We start from the raw sequence: 14,255 nt of genomic DNA on the forward strand, positions 1-14,255 counted from the left end.
GATGCTTATACTTATTTTAGCTTTAATATTGTTTTGTTGGAAAGCTGCTGCGCTCGCTCGCTGGGGTATTTATACGAGATACTACCGAGTTTTCTTCCCGGACAGCTGCGCATCAGGATCAGTGAATATGGTAGCTGTGAACTCCTCATAGATAGAGTTCTTGATGGAAGAGAGATCGCTACTGCAGGCAGCCTGGCCAATCGAAGCTGCTGTGTATAATAGCCTGGCTAATGTGTTTGTCAGTCCACTAGAGTATTCACCGCGCCTTTGACCGGGAAAGTCTAGCCTGGTATCATGATCTTGACGGATCCGGAATTGAACTCTGCCAGCTTGTTCTCAACAAGACTTTTCATTATAGCCGGAGGCAATAGCTCCCCCAATCTGCTCTTAATTGGAACATCATAGTCTGGCTCGAGGACGCATACGCTAGCAATCAAATAGTTAGAAATTCAGTCAACAACTTGAAAACCCTCCCGTTCCCCTGGTCTGTAGATCATGTGTATATCATGCAAGAAGCCTGGAACAGATGTCTTGATCACGTTCGCTTCCTCTCACCCGCCAGTCCGCCAAGATGAGTAGCAGAATATTTTCCCTCCAGAATACTAGGTGATGATCGTCTCCTCCCGCAACCCATCCTCTCTGATGCTGGGTTTGCAGTAACACAAATCTAATGAAGGTGATTCACATCGAGAATGCCTCTTCAGTCGATGTACAACAGCTCGCTTACGGCTCGTCCTCAACTCGATGTCCAAGCTTCACTCATCGGTATGGGCTTAGGCTTGGAAACCAGCCATTGTGAAATGCTCTGATCTGGTAGCAAGGCTGTTCTTGTGTTTAGGGGTTCGCCGACTGGACCTGCGTGCAACTGTTACGGTACCACTGTACCTGCGTTTCTGATTGATTGATTGTCCTGACCCTCTTCCCACGTCACACACGAACACAGGTGAGCCCGCTACACCGAGAAAACATTGTGTTCAACATGAGAACTGATCATTGCCTTATCCAGCGTACCGATCGTAGCTGCAAACTGCCGCGGCCGATATACTCGATATGTCGAAGCGACCATGATATGCGTCTTCAACCGGTCCGCTGGGCCCCCGGTGTTGGTGCTACTGGAGGCACCACCAACCTTCCACCAGCCTTGCTCTGAACTGAAACTAGATCTTATATAGTCGTCAATCTATCCGGCATCTGAGCATCTGCCGTGGCCATTCCAAACTTCATCTCCCTCGCCTCGAGCACCTTGGCTAAAAACACCTTTTGAATCCCCAAACCGAGCTCATGTCGTCTAGTAGCAGTACCTTGAAGCCCGGAAGCTCGTATGAAGAGAAGAGCATTGGAGACTTGCGAAATGTTCGGACTACTTCGGGGGTACCAAGAAACCCACATTATTATGAACTCGAAGGACTCCGAACCGAAGGAGACGGACAAGACCACACGGCATATAACATCGTAGGCCTTCAATATATCCAGAGATAGAGAGCTTCAACGCTGATGTAGATACGTACAGGGCTCAAGTGGATTTATCATGACACTACTCGGCTGCTCATGTGGACTCGCCGGAGCCATCATTGTGCCATTGCTCTACCTCACTCTGGGAACCACCATTGCGTACGATCTGAATGCCACGACGTCGACCCTCTGGATGTTTACCTCGATGATCATCGCGGAAGGCGCTCTCGCACCATTCGTCGGCCCACTGGCAGACCTCTTTGGCCGGAAGCCGATCTTCATAGCCGGCGTCGTCGTGTCGGTCACTGGCGCCATACTGTGCGCCGCCACCCCCAACGCGGCAGGATTCATTGCTGGACAGGTTCTCCTCGGGATGGGCGCCATCATCCAGGAGCTACTTGCCATCGCGATCGCCGTTGAGATCGTCCCCACGGCCAAACGCAGTCTGTACTCGGCCTTGATTCTCTGCGCTCTGATCCCCTGGTCTCCTTCCACATTGTACGCAAACTGGATTGCCACCTCTTCCTGGCGGTGGATTGGACTGGTCATTGCGCTGTGGAACCTCCTCACCGTGGGCATCATAGCATTCTTCTACCACCCTCCCCCCCGAGTCAACTCCCTGGGTCTGACGCGGAGAGAAATGATCGGCCGGATTGACCTGGTCGGCGGCTTCCTCCTCACCACCGGCCTGCTCTTGTTCCTGGTCGGGCTCAACTGGGCCGGCGGGCAAGGCTACCCGTGGAACTCGGCTCACGTCCTCACGTTCCTGGTGATCGGTGGCAGCATGATCTTGGGATTCGGGGCCTACGAATTCTTCGTCGCGCCTTACCCGCTCTTCCCCAGGCGAATGGTACACGCACCGCGGCCATTCTTCTGCATGCTCTACGTGATCTTCGCCGGCGGTATCAACTTCATCCCTCTGACGGCATTCTGGCCCATCGAGTCCATCGCCGTCTTCCAGACGGACCGGTATCAGACGGGTATCAACACTTTGCCGATCGGGATGGGGATTTCCATAGGTGCGATCGTGTCGGCGTTGCTGCTTTCCTTCGTCAAGGGCTACATCGCTTATCTGATGGCGTTCTTCTGCGTGATGCAGACCGTCGGTCAGTCCGCTCGAGCACAACGCACCACAACTACATGGTGTTCTGACTGACAGACTCTAGGCTCTGCGTGTATGGTTCTTATCAACCCTGACGACGTGCGGACAGCTTTTGGCCCTCTCATGCTGGCCCTGATCGGAGTCGGAGGCGTCATCGTCCCCAACCAGGTCCGTATATACGTCTCCTCGTCGCCTTTTCTTAAGTCGCCTCTCTCACAATCCAACGAGAAACTTCCCTATCTACTTTACCCACCTTACTAACCCATCCCATCACGAGAAAACAGGTCATCATAACCGTCATCACCCCCGACGACCTGATCGCCTCGGTCACCGCCCTCACCGTCGGCCTGCGCTGCCAAGCCCAGGTGATCGGCCTCGCCATCTTCTTCAACCGCTTCACCCACGCCGTCACCCAGCGCGCCGCCACCACCCTCGTGCCGGCCGCCCTGCAGATCGGCGTCTTCGACGTCGCCAAGATCGAGGCCATGGTCCGCGGCCTGACCGCCATGACCGTCGAGGAGTACGCCGCGGTCCTCCCGGAGCTGTCGGCCGGCGCGGGGAATGTCCGGCTCGTGGTTGCCGCCGCCCAGGCGTGCTTCGGGGGCGCGTTCCGGGTCGTCTACCTCGTTACGATTGCGTTCGGCGTCACGGCGTGCGTGGCGTCGCTGGGGATCGGGGATCTGGGCAGGTATCTGGATGATCACGTTGCTGTAGTGCTGTGATGAAGAGGGGGTGGGGGTACATGTCTTTTGTTCTGCTGTTCGTCACGGGGCGGGAGCTGGGTTCTGTCTAGTGCCGTCTGAAGCTTCATCGTTTTCTTTTACGATCGTGCGACTGTTTAGCCCGAATAAAGCTCAGGCAAGAGACCCTCGCTAGGTGAAGCGAGCGAGCGAGCCCTTGCAATCTCCTTGGTGAAGCGAGCCCTTGAGATCTTGTTTACCTACATAGCAAGCACAGTTCGATTTCGTTTTTCCCCCTGGTATCGGCGTCAAGGGGGATAAGAACAATGAAAGAATGAAAATGTTATTATCATTTGTAATTTCGCTCTTGAAGTCTTTAGGACCTCGACTTTACATATCGGCTCTACTCAGCAAGCTACCGTGTGCAACTCGGATACTCTAGGCTAACAGCCGAATTACCTCACTCTGTATCGTCTTTGATGATTACTAGCTCTCATTACAGTAATATAGGTTTCATTAGTTCATATCGCGATTGGACGGAAGTGAGTACGCCTTGCACGCGGCATCAAGGGAACTTTTTTGTCATCCTCTTCGCTAGTTGCATCATTAACAACTCGAGCGAATCGTCTTTTTGTAAAACCGCTTCATATCTCTTCAAGTCTGATAAAATTTCTGTTGAGTATGAAATGAATGTGTTGAGGTTGGGAGTCGCTTAGAGCATCAGCAAGGAGCAAGTCCCGGTAACGCTAGGTACCGGTAGTTCGTAGTGCTCGGCACCCGGACATTCAATCATCCGCGGAAGTCCAGCTCCGTACATGCTCATCGATTAAATCCTCAATCCAAACCCTTGGGATAGTCCAGTAACTTGAGAATCTCCATTTGCATCCCACACAGCGAACTATCACCAAGATGGCGGATCGCCCACTCCTCCCCAACGGCCTCCCGGACGTCCAACGCCTGATCACCACCCACGACGCATCCGGAAAAGCGATCTTCGCGAGGGACATACCTTCGACCTCGTCCTTCCAAGAAATCGGATCGGACTTCCAGTTCTTCCTCGGATACACGACGAAAGGGTTCCCCGTCGATCTGAACGCCCCCGACGAGGCAGATGCAAAAGCAGGTGCCGCCGCGGTACCGACGGACATCCAGCGCTACACGGAAGATCTGCAAGCCCCGCCCGCAGGACTGAGTATCGACAACGGTGCGTGCGCCACCGAAGATTCGCATCTCTTCTGCAGATGAAAGAGTGAAAGTTGAATGAGATTTTGATTGCAGGTACCGCCCTCCGCTTCGTGGACTTTGCGCCGGCCACAGCCCCCTTCATGCACCGCACCGAGTCCATCGACTACGGCGTGGTGCTGGAGGGCGTGATGGAACTTATCCTCGACTCGGGCGAGACGAGGATCATGCGCAGGGGCGATGTGTGTGTCCAGCGGGGCACGATGCACGCGTGGAAGAACATCACGGAGAACGGCGGGTGGGCGCGCATGCTGTTCAGCTTGGTCGCGGCCGAGAAGGTGGTTGTCGGCGGCCAGGCCCTGGGTGCGGATCTGTCGGGAGAGGCGGGTGGGAAGGGCGTTGATGGGTGATTGATCAGGATGATATATCAAGTCCTGATGAGTATGATTTTGGACTATAAAGCCAGCGATTTGTTGAGAGCTTAACGATGGGCGAAAGTGTTGAGATAACATCACTTCTGAACCATTCTCTACATTCGAAGTTTTTCATCTATATATTTATATTTTTTAAAAACACACCTTGACGAGAAGTGACTCTGGACTCGGATTGAGGTTCAGTTCGTTGACTGCAGCATCCTCTCTTCACTTATTTACTTCCTCTCCAGGCTCAGTGCGGGGTAAAATTCTACCCCGCATTAAACCTGAAGCCCTCAAGGTTAGATAGATACGAAGTAGGTAACCTGCTATTCCTCTATCTAGCTACAACCGCGTTGAATATAAAACTGACTCGGTCTTTGAAGCATCCGAAATGCAGAAGCATTTGCAAAGCAGACTTATGTAAGAAGGGTATGTTCTTGATAGGATATATCTCTTCTGAGTAACCAGCGGGAATGACTTTCGCCGTCGCTCGCGGGTTTGGTTGAGAGCCTAGAGGATATGATGAGGGGTTGGGGACTAGGTAGCTGAGGAGGATTTCTGAGCTTAGGAAGATGGTGTCGAGAGGGAGCTTCAAAATTTATTAAAGACGCTTTTCAGCATGTTGTCAAGGTCAGGAATGGCAATGTCCTCGGTTAGCTTAGCTTGCAGAGTAGGTACGGATAGGGTCAGTATTGACGATCGGGGGCAGGCTATTATTAGGTATAAGCGCATTGAGCTTCATTCGTGATGGAGTGGTGAGGCTGGAGGTTAGAAGATCGTTCGATGACTGCTGGAATTCGCGGGTATTTAATAGATATCCGAACGCTAGGCGAGAGGCTCGCTTGGGTTATTGATATAGACACGTGATGCTGCATTTGGAGAACTGCTTCGGTCCTGATAAGTAGCCGTGCCTTTTTGTATTCAGATCTAGATTGAATGAGATGAATTGTAGCTGAAGCCATACCTATATGCGAACGTTACGTTCAGAAGAACAAGGTAAGCGTGATCAACTTTCCTAGACAGCCGAGGGGTGTAAGGGGTCCGACACGGGCCAATGACACGCTTTGACTTGAGACCCGCTTAGCCGAGAAGCTGATATAGGTAGGTAGTTGCTTTTGCCTCGGTTTTCTAATTCCACGCCTTTCTTCATCGTTACTCCAGACGTGAGTCCTTACAGACGCTACAAACTTCATAATTGATACCGAAATGCTGCATCTCTCTCGCCTTCGACTATTCCGACCGCCGTGAAGTTATATATCTCATTCGATCATAGCTTGACCGGTACACGCGCAGAATCAAACCCCTTTGCTCCATGACTCGCGCTTCCCTTAGCAGAGCCACAAGAAGATATACTCAAGTAGTAAACAATATCAAGGGGAAGTCGCCCCAACCTGTATTATAATCGATCGCTCTTACCTCAAGAATCTCAACAATATCATAATGATGCCGCCCTTCCCAATGGCTATCAACGCCGTCGTGGCGATACTTGATGGGAGCCCTTCGGAGCCCGTTATTCTCACCATGATTATATCTTATGTAGCTTCATTCATATCCCTACTCTTTTCATCACCAGTTTCAACATCAAAAACAACTTCCTGCTGGCGCGACACTCCTTGCAATGTGCGGACAGCATCTTTTAGCGGGCCCTGGGACACCAACAATTACTCGCCCAAAACAAGGACCGTATCGCCCGTGACGATATTTACCGAAGACTTCTCCGTCTCCATGAAATACCCCAAGACAGCCGACCTGTCTTCCAATGTCCTCATCTACGACTTTGGAAAGGAAGTGGGTGGCATCGTCACCGTCTCATACGAAGCAACCGGATCCGGACACTTGGGCCTCGCGTTCTCAGAAGCGAGGAACTGGACCGGCCGAGCATCAGATGGATCAAATGGACGATACATCCCCCGAGGCGATGGCGCTCTATTCGCTCCAATCGATAATAGTACCCAGTCGGGAACGTACACGATGCCCGACGAGAAAATGCGAGGCGGTTTCCGATATCTGTCTCTGTTCACGACCACCGACCAAGCGATCAAAGTTCAAATCACATCAGTCACCCTGGAGCTTTCGTTCCAGCCCACTTGGTCTGATCTTCGAGCGTACGGCGGGTACTTCCACTCCAGCGATGAGCTCTTGAACCGGATCTGGTATGCGGGCGCGTACACACTGCAGACGAACGCCGTCCCACCTCGTACCGGTCGCGTGTGGCCGCTCCTGGAGAAGGGCTGGAGAAACGATGCCTGGCTGGGCACCAACGGCTCGAGCATCTTCGTCGATGGGAGCAAACGTGACCGAGCTACGTGGGCGGGGGATCTGGGAATCGCATTGCCCAGTGCTTTTGTCAGCACTGGAGATTTCGAGAGCGCCAGGAATGCGCTGCAGCTGCAGTATGATCTTCAGGTACGCTCTTTCGAATCGTCTTTCGATCGTTTGTGTTGACAGTAATCAGTCCGTTCATGGCGAGCTTCCGGTGGCTGGACCCCCTCTGAACTTCTTTGGGTCGGATACTTACCACATGGCTTCGCTGATCGGAACGTATGAATACCTTCTTTACAGCGGAGATATGGAGTTTCTTGCTGCCAACTGGGCCAAAATCAAACTTGCCATCAGATACGTCAGCAACAAGATCGATCCGAGAAGCGGCGCCCTGTACGTGACTGGCGAGGCAGATTGGGGCAGATACGCTCAAGGCGGCTTCAACACGGCAGCAAATGCAATGATGTTTCGGACTTTGATCACCGGCAATCTCATGGCCGGATGGATGGGTCAGCCAGGTCAAGGTGCTCGCTGGGAAGAAATGGCCAACGTCCTGAAGGCGTCGATGAATTCCCCGGCGCTCAATTGGGACCCGGTGGTGGGAGCGTTCAAGGACAGCAACATCGACGCATCAGTCTACCCAGAAGACGGCAACAGTCTCGCATTGTACTACGACATGGCATTTCCCACCTACTACCGAAACATCAGCGACCGGCTCGTCACCAACTGGGGCCCTATCGGCGCCAAGTGCCCCGAGCTATCCTTCAACATCGTGCCCTTTATCGAAAGCATGGAGATCAAAGGCCACCTGGCCATCGGCCAGACCCAGCGCGCCCTCGCCCTCATCCGCCGCAGCTGGGGCTGGTACCTCAACCACCCCTCGGGCACCCAGAGCACCTTCATCGAAGGCTACCTCGCGGACGGCTCCTTCGGATACCGCGCCTGGACCGGCTACGAACACGACTACTCCTACACGTCGCACGCCCACGGCTGGAGCACCGGGCCCACGCACGCCCTGAGCCACTACGTCCTGGGGCTGCAGCTCGCCTCCCCCGCCGGCGCGGACTGGATCCTGGCGCCGCAGTTCGGCGACCTGACGTCTGCCCAGGGCGGCTTCACCACGCCGCGGGGCCCCTTCTCGGCCCGGTGGGCGCTGCGTCCCGGCGGCTACGATCTCACGTACGATGTCCCCGTCGGGACCGCGGGCACGCTCCGGCTGCCTGCCGGGTCGACGACGGGGCCGGTGCCGCGGGTCACCGTGGCTGGGGAGGTGCGTCTGGTTGATGCGTACGAGGTTGAGAAGGGGGTTGCTACGCTTCTGGGCGCGGTGGGGGGGAAGGTTGCTATTCGGGTGATGTATGATTGACGGCGGCTGCTGCTGCTGCTAGGGACGGGGGGGATGATGGGGGACTTGAGGGGGGGAGAGGGGGGGAAAGGGGGGAGCGTAGTTGTATAATGGTCGATATCCTGTTTGGATAGCGATAATAGCGATAATAGCGATAGGTAATGGATATGCATACACTTCTTTACCTTTTTTTTTTTTTTTTTTTTTTGTTTTCCCCATAAGATTGTATCATGCCTTTTCTGTGCGTGTGCTAGATAGAGAGAGAGAGAGAGAGAGAGAGAGAGAGAGAGAGAGAGAGAGAGAGAGAAAAGAAAAAGGTAGATGAAGGTAGATGAAACAATAAAAATTGTCATTATTCTTATCCTTATTCTTATTCTTATAATTACTGTTATATTTATCATATTCATCATATTCATCACCATCAAGCGGAGGAGGAGGGTGGGAAATAAGGGGTGGGCACGCTTCTCCCTGCCGCCTTCTCTCCCTCCGACAAGATTACCGACGGCGACGTGCTTTACCGGTCCTTTTTCAGTACGTGTACGTGCAAAGGAGTTGGATTAAAGGAAATGAGGTACGTGTAGAGGGAGGGATGAGATGGAATTTAATTTAATAAGATGATTGAGTACGTAGGGTACGTATAGAGGGAGGGATGAGATGGAATTAGATGAGATAAGGAAGTAGGTGTAGAGGGAGGGATGAGATTAAAGTATAAGTATAAGATAAGTAAGGTATTGTTACTGTTTATTTATTTCATGGAGGGTACTAACTAGGTTTAATGTTTGAGAGAGGGGAAAACTCAGGCGGTATTGTAGGATTTTTTGTAGAGCCCTTTTTTATGGGGGGGGTAAAGGCGCGGATAGGCTTTTGATAAGGATGAGATTCCGAGATACTGAGATGAGAAAAAGAGAGAAGAAGAGAAAGAGCAGAAAGAGCAGAAAGAGCAGAAAGAGCAGAAAGAGCAGAAAGAGCAGAAAGAGCAGAAAGAGCAGAAAGAGCAGAAAGAAGAGAAAGAGCAGAAAGAGCAGAAAGAAGGACACGACGATAATAATGCCGACCTCTTCTTTCATAATCTCCTTCTTTCTTCTTCTCATCTTCTTTCCCTGCTATGGATAGCAAAGTCTATACACATTTACCAGTACCATTACCATCATCACCGTAATAGAAATTCCCCGTCTGATTATCCATCAATCAAAACAATACGATGTAATATAACCGAACCACTCCTCAAAGATACAGAGTTTAGAGTTCGTTTGATTATCAAATTTGATTGATGGGAACGAAATGAGATGAAATAAGGACGATGACGGTTCGTGGTTATGAGATGTGAAAGAAGAGAAAGGGGGAAAATTGAGGAGTTGGAATTGAATTTGGAAGGGATTTTTAAATGGGGGTCTGGAGTGGATGAGTGGATGGATGAATGAAAGGTGTGACGGATGGAAGGGCGAAAGAAAAGAGTGACGGTTGAGGGTTGAGGGAGATGAGCGAGCGGCTGGTTGAACTAATGATCTCTGGAGGAGAGGGAAAGGGGGAAAGAGGAAAAGAAAGGCATATATATAGATACATTAAAGAATCAAAACCAAATGAAGAATTAACAAAAATACTTGTAGCAGCGGGGGTTGCCGAATTTGACATGGTGCATATATACTACTGTAGAATGCATGCATGCACGCAAACCGGAATACCGGTACAATATATTCCAAGCCAGCCAGCAAGCAACACCGCCAGTCTTGAATTTTCTCATCGATACCAAACCAAGCAAGCAAGCTGGAAAAGGAAAAAACTACAAAAGAGAAACACCGCCAGTCGAGTGGGCTGAACTGGGAATCGAACCCAGGACCTCTTGCAGTTTGCACGTAACCCAAAGCAAGAATTATACCACTAAACCATTCAGCCAGGTCATTGTCTGAGCCTGTGATGTCGAGGTCGGCAGAAACAGAAAATATCATCGTAAAAAAGATCTGTGCAGGAGAAGGATACTAGGATAGGAGCGAGCCAATGGGGGAATGGAGAGAGGGTAGGAAAAGCGGGGAAGGAAGGACAAGGGAAAGGACAAGAAAAGACGTTGAATGTTGGCCTGAGAGTACTGTTGTGGCCTCAGGCACATCAGGCCTGCAGAGCAGAGAGTCTTCCAAACAATCCATCACACCTGTACAACCTCTCGACTTCATATATCTGGGAATAGCTGTCGCTCACTTCCATACCGCCTTACACCTTCTGCGTCGAGTCTTCATTATCTATATGTTCGCTTTCATTTTCGGTTTAAGGTTTCTCTGTGATAAGCAATTCTTCTAGCTGCTGAAAGGCATGCAGTAGGAAAACCGCAGATGTCTCCCTCTTATTGAAAAAAAAAAAAAAAAAAAAAAAAAAAAAAAAAAAAAAAAAAAACCATGCATCCCCTCGCAATCCTGTTCGCCGAGCCATCAAAAGCCAACCCACTCCAAGATCCACCATCAGCGAATTCGGGACGATGAAAAAAAGAAAGAAAAAAAAATTATCTCGTGGGGTCTTCCCAACGGTTTTGAGATGGGAAAGCCCGCACATCTGGCCATAACCGTACCCTCCAATCAGCAGCCACCTACGCACGCTCCCAGATATCCCTTCGATTCGAAAAGAGCGACTCTCATTTATCCCTCAGCAGCTCATCAACTATCGACCATCAGCTAGCTACATACCGTTTATCTTCTGCTACACAGATGCTGCAGCGAGTAGGACCGGTACGCGCCAACTCAAAAGCTCCCGGGCTCCACGCCACACTACCAAGTGTACCGGGATATTGTGAATCGCGAACCGGAGGCATTCGTCCGAGTGCGAGTTTGTTAATCCTCCTTGGTCTGAATGGGATGTTGGGAAGCGAGGTCCAGGTCGGTCACGGTTTGGCGGGGAAGGGTTTCTTTCGTGTTGCGGTCAGCTGAGCCTTTTCTGCTGCATGCACGCACGCCTAGGAGGAAGTTAGTGGTGCTAAGTCAGGAAAGTCGTTAGTCTGCATACCTGCCACCTACCGGTACTTATGGAATCTCCTTGGCCTTGTTTTCATCGTCGCCTTGGGTGCATGCTGGCAAGTGCATCATCGCTCGCTTATCTTGTGAATTCAGACTAGCGCCGTATTGTATTGACACCCGCTCGAGAGAAGACAACAAGAGAAGAAGAAAAAACAATCGGCAGTCAAGACATGCCTCACGAGGTTGACTGACGGGAGCTCTCTGCTGGTCTTTTACTCATATCCGCTCGCTTAGCTTATAAACGAATGCATCTATCAAAGAATCACCACGAAGCGAGTTTTTCTGAAGTGCCCTCTTTCATCCCACCGCTATCTGTGTTTCTCTCTGGTGGCATTTCCTTGGGAATGCACGGTTTTGAGAAGAACGACGAGGAGCCCTATGCTACAAACGGGGTTGGGGACTTTTCTTCCATATTTCTTTCCCAGTGGTTCGTTCGTTCAGTCAGCTGCGGCCATTTGCATTTTCGTAAGACCACCTCATATGTAACGGATGCAGCCAGTGACACGGCGACACTCTCTGAAGACGGAGCCACGTACGAAACACAGAAAGGACAAGCCCCAACTTGGGAGTTACTGATGTGTCAATACAGCCCAGGCAGGGCAGGCAGGATGTTGCATATTCCGAAATAGTCATGTGGAAGGATACTCTCACACTTTCATCACCTCCCGCTCCACCTGCACCCGGCCAGCTCCGTCCGCATCCGCATCTGCATCTGCATCCGCGTCCGCGTCCGCTTCTTCATCCTCGTACGTAACCGTGTAGTCCGTCACCTTGTGGATGCCCGTCCCCGTCCCCGTCCCCGTCCCCGGCCCCGTCCTCGTCCCCGTCGCCGTCGCCTCGGCCCCGCCCCAGCCATCGGCCTCCTTGGGAAACATAGACTCCTCGCTCGCGTCGTCGCCGGACCGGCCGCGCATCCGCGGACTCTGCACGCTCGTGAGATTGATGCCGCGCTGGTCGCTGCCGGCGCCGCTGCGGGAGGGCGCCCACTCGTTCTTGGCGGTGCCGGCGTGTCCGTAGGCGCCGCGGGTGGTGCGCGGGCCGGAGAGGCTGCATGAGGTCGCGCTGGGGCATTTGGAGGGGAAGATGGAGGGGAAGAGGAGGGTGAGCGGGAGGCGGCACATGGGGAGGCAGGCGCAGATGATGGCCACGTTGGGCTCGATCATCGTCCACAGGGAGGAGAGGATGTTGTCTATCGGTGTTTTGTTTTTGGGTCAGTTGGGGGCCACACGTCGTCGCTGGGGCTTGGGGCGGGCGATGGGGTGGATGGGTGGATGGGTGGCTTACAGGTGATGTCGGGTGTCTTGGTGGAGGACTCTAAGGTCCGCATGCGTAGGATGCTTGTTACGACGACACTTTTACACCAAAGTCAGCGGGCTACATGCTGGGGAGTTGCAATGGGTAGGAGGGCCGCACAAAGCTCCCAAGGCAAACACAAACATCAAGGCTCGTTTCTGGTTCGGGGGCAGCTGAGATTGGTATAGAGGCGGCATCGGCAGGACCAAGATGATCACATCAGTCACAATCGAGAAGCCGGCATTGGCATACCAGTTCTTCGTGATGTCGATGCAAGTCCCGTGTACGCTCCGGTCCCAAGCTCGAGGTATCGGCGTGCACTGGAAGATCGTCGCGAACCAGGTGGCGACCATGTAGCTCACGATGATAACGAGCATCGTGTAGCAGATGATCCGGAAATGCCTCTGAACGAATATCCGGAGGTAGAGGAGGAGGATCGAGGCTTTGGTCAGGTTGATGGTGAGTTTGTAGAAGCCTTGCGCTATCCAGAAAGTCTAACATTTCGTTAGGCGTGCGCTGTGCGGAGAGGGCCAAGGTGAGACGAACTTGCAATGTGATTTTCTTGTTTTCAGGAGAGAGGTTTTGGATGCGTTGTCCGAAGCCGTAGTAGCAAGAAATCATGATCAGAGTTGAGACGGTCATGGAGAATATCTTGAGGAGGTTCGGTTAATTCTGCTTCTCTCGAAAAGTCATTGATTGGGAGACGGCCTACAAATGAAATGATGATACTCCAGTCATCCCACTTCAGACCAGCACGCATCGATATCCGACTCCATATTCTGATCACAACGAAGATGGGAGTGACGGCGAAGAACACGATAATTGGAATTTGGACTTGATAAGCGTTGCTGTCTCCAGGCTTGTTACCACTCGCAGTCATTGTATCAAGGCCTCATGGACAGAACCGAATGAACTAAGCGACTTCCGAGCTCAAAGTGGAACTGGGAGACAGGAAGGTTTATTAGCTGCTGCTTCGTGTGTTCTCCCAAGCACAAGCTGTGCTTCGGCGTACAAGGTCCCCTCCTGTACCATGCAGGACGCGATTTGCTTTTCTGTCTGGCAATGCAGACAATAGTGATGATCTCAAGCTGCCAAGCCGCGGACGATTATGGCGAGTAAACGTCAGACAGTGGGAATCTGATATATGCATCTTTGGTTCTTGGTCATCGCTTAGGAAGAATATGTTGTGCACCCGGAGGTGTTCCCGAAGGATAGAGTCGAGGCTTTCAAATCCTGTCCTGGAAAGCCACCAGGAACGTCTCGGGCTTGTGGCCCATAGATATGTCACCCCATCGACGCCTTGTGACTTCCGGGTACAAAGCTATTCTACTTCCAGCTTTCCCTTTCCTGAGACACGTTACTACTCATGTTTCCCATCTTGGCCCTTGTGGACAATAGCTGGCACTCGAAATCAGCGAGCCCGTTGAACAAAGAAAAGATAGACGCAGGTATAGTCAAGCTATCGAAATTTCCCGATAATATCAATCGAGGTAAGCTCTGGAGAAGTGATGAGTCGTGGTCCGA

At 51.9% G+C, this 14,255-nt stretch overlaps 4 protein-coding genes across 4 annotated transcripts; 3 read left to right on the forward strand and 1 right to left on the reverse strand.

Moving 5' to 3' along the window:
* Positions 1-1,281: 1,281 nt before the first annotated feature.
* Positions 1,282-3,276, forward strand: L3040_005777 (uncharacterized protein; the record flags this gene model as incomplete). The annotated part of the gene is made up of 4 exons (XM_007296699.2): positions 1,282-1,452; positions 1,511-2,558; positions 2,619-2,722; positions 2,839-3,276. 4 exons carry the CDS (start codon positions 1,282-1,284, stop codon positions 3,274-3,276), a joined length of 1,761 nt encoding a protein of 586 aa, XP_007296761.2.
* Positions 3,277-4,143: 867 nt separating this feature from the next.
* Positions 4,144-4,826, forward strand: L3040_005778 (uncharacterized protein; the record flags this gene model as incomplete). The annotated part of the gene is made up of 2 exons (XM_007296700.1): positions 4,144-4,438; positions 4,513-4,826. 2 exons carry the CDS (start codon positions 4,144-4,146, stop codon positions 4,824-4,826), a joined length of 609 nt encoding a protein of 202 aa, XP_007296762.1.
* A 1,446-nt stretch (positions 4,827-6,272) lies between these two features.
* L3040_005779 (uncharacterized protein) lies at positions 6,273-8,460 on the forward strand (the record flags this gene model as incomplete). Its single annotated transcript, XM_007296701.2, has 2 exons — positions 6,273-7,238; positions 7,288-8,460. 2 exons carry the CDS (start codon positions 6,273-6,275, stop codon positions 8,458-8,460), a joined length of 2,139 nt encoding a protein of 712 aa, XP_007296763.2.
* Positions 8,461-12,085: 3,625 nt separating this feature from the next.
* L3040_005780 (uncharacterized protein) lies at positions 12,086-13,611 on the reverse strand (the record flags this gene model as incomplete). The annotated part of the gene is made up of 5 exons (XM_007296702.1): positions 12,086-12,627; positions 12,723-12,790; positions 12,852-13,225; positions 13,278-13,382; positions 13,444-13,611. The coding sequence occupies 5 exons, from the start codon at positions 13,609-13,611 to the stop codon at positions 12,086-12,088; spliced, it is 1,257 nt and encodes a 418-aa protein (XP_007296764.1).
* Between the last annotated feature and the right edge of the window lie 644 nt (positions 13,612-14,255).

Source organism: Drepanopeziza brunnea (assembly GCF_022702325.1).
Source record: "Drepanopeziza brunnea f. sp. 'multigermtubi' strain 214-2 chromosome Unknown ctg9, whole genome shotgun sequence".
NCBI classification, from domain to species: Eukaryota; Fungi; Ascomycota; class Leotiomycetes; order Helotiales; family Drepanopezizaceae; genus Drepanopeziza; species Drepanopeziza brunnea.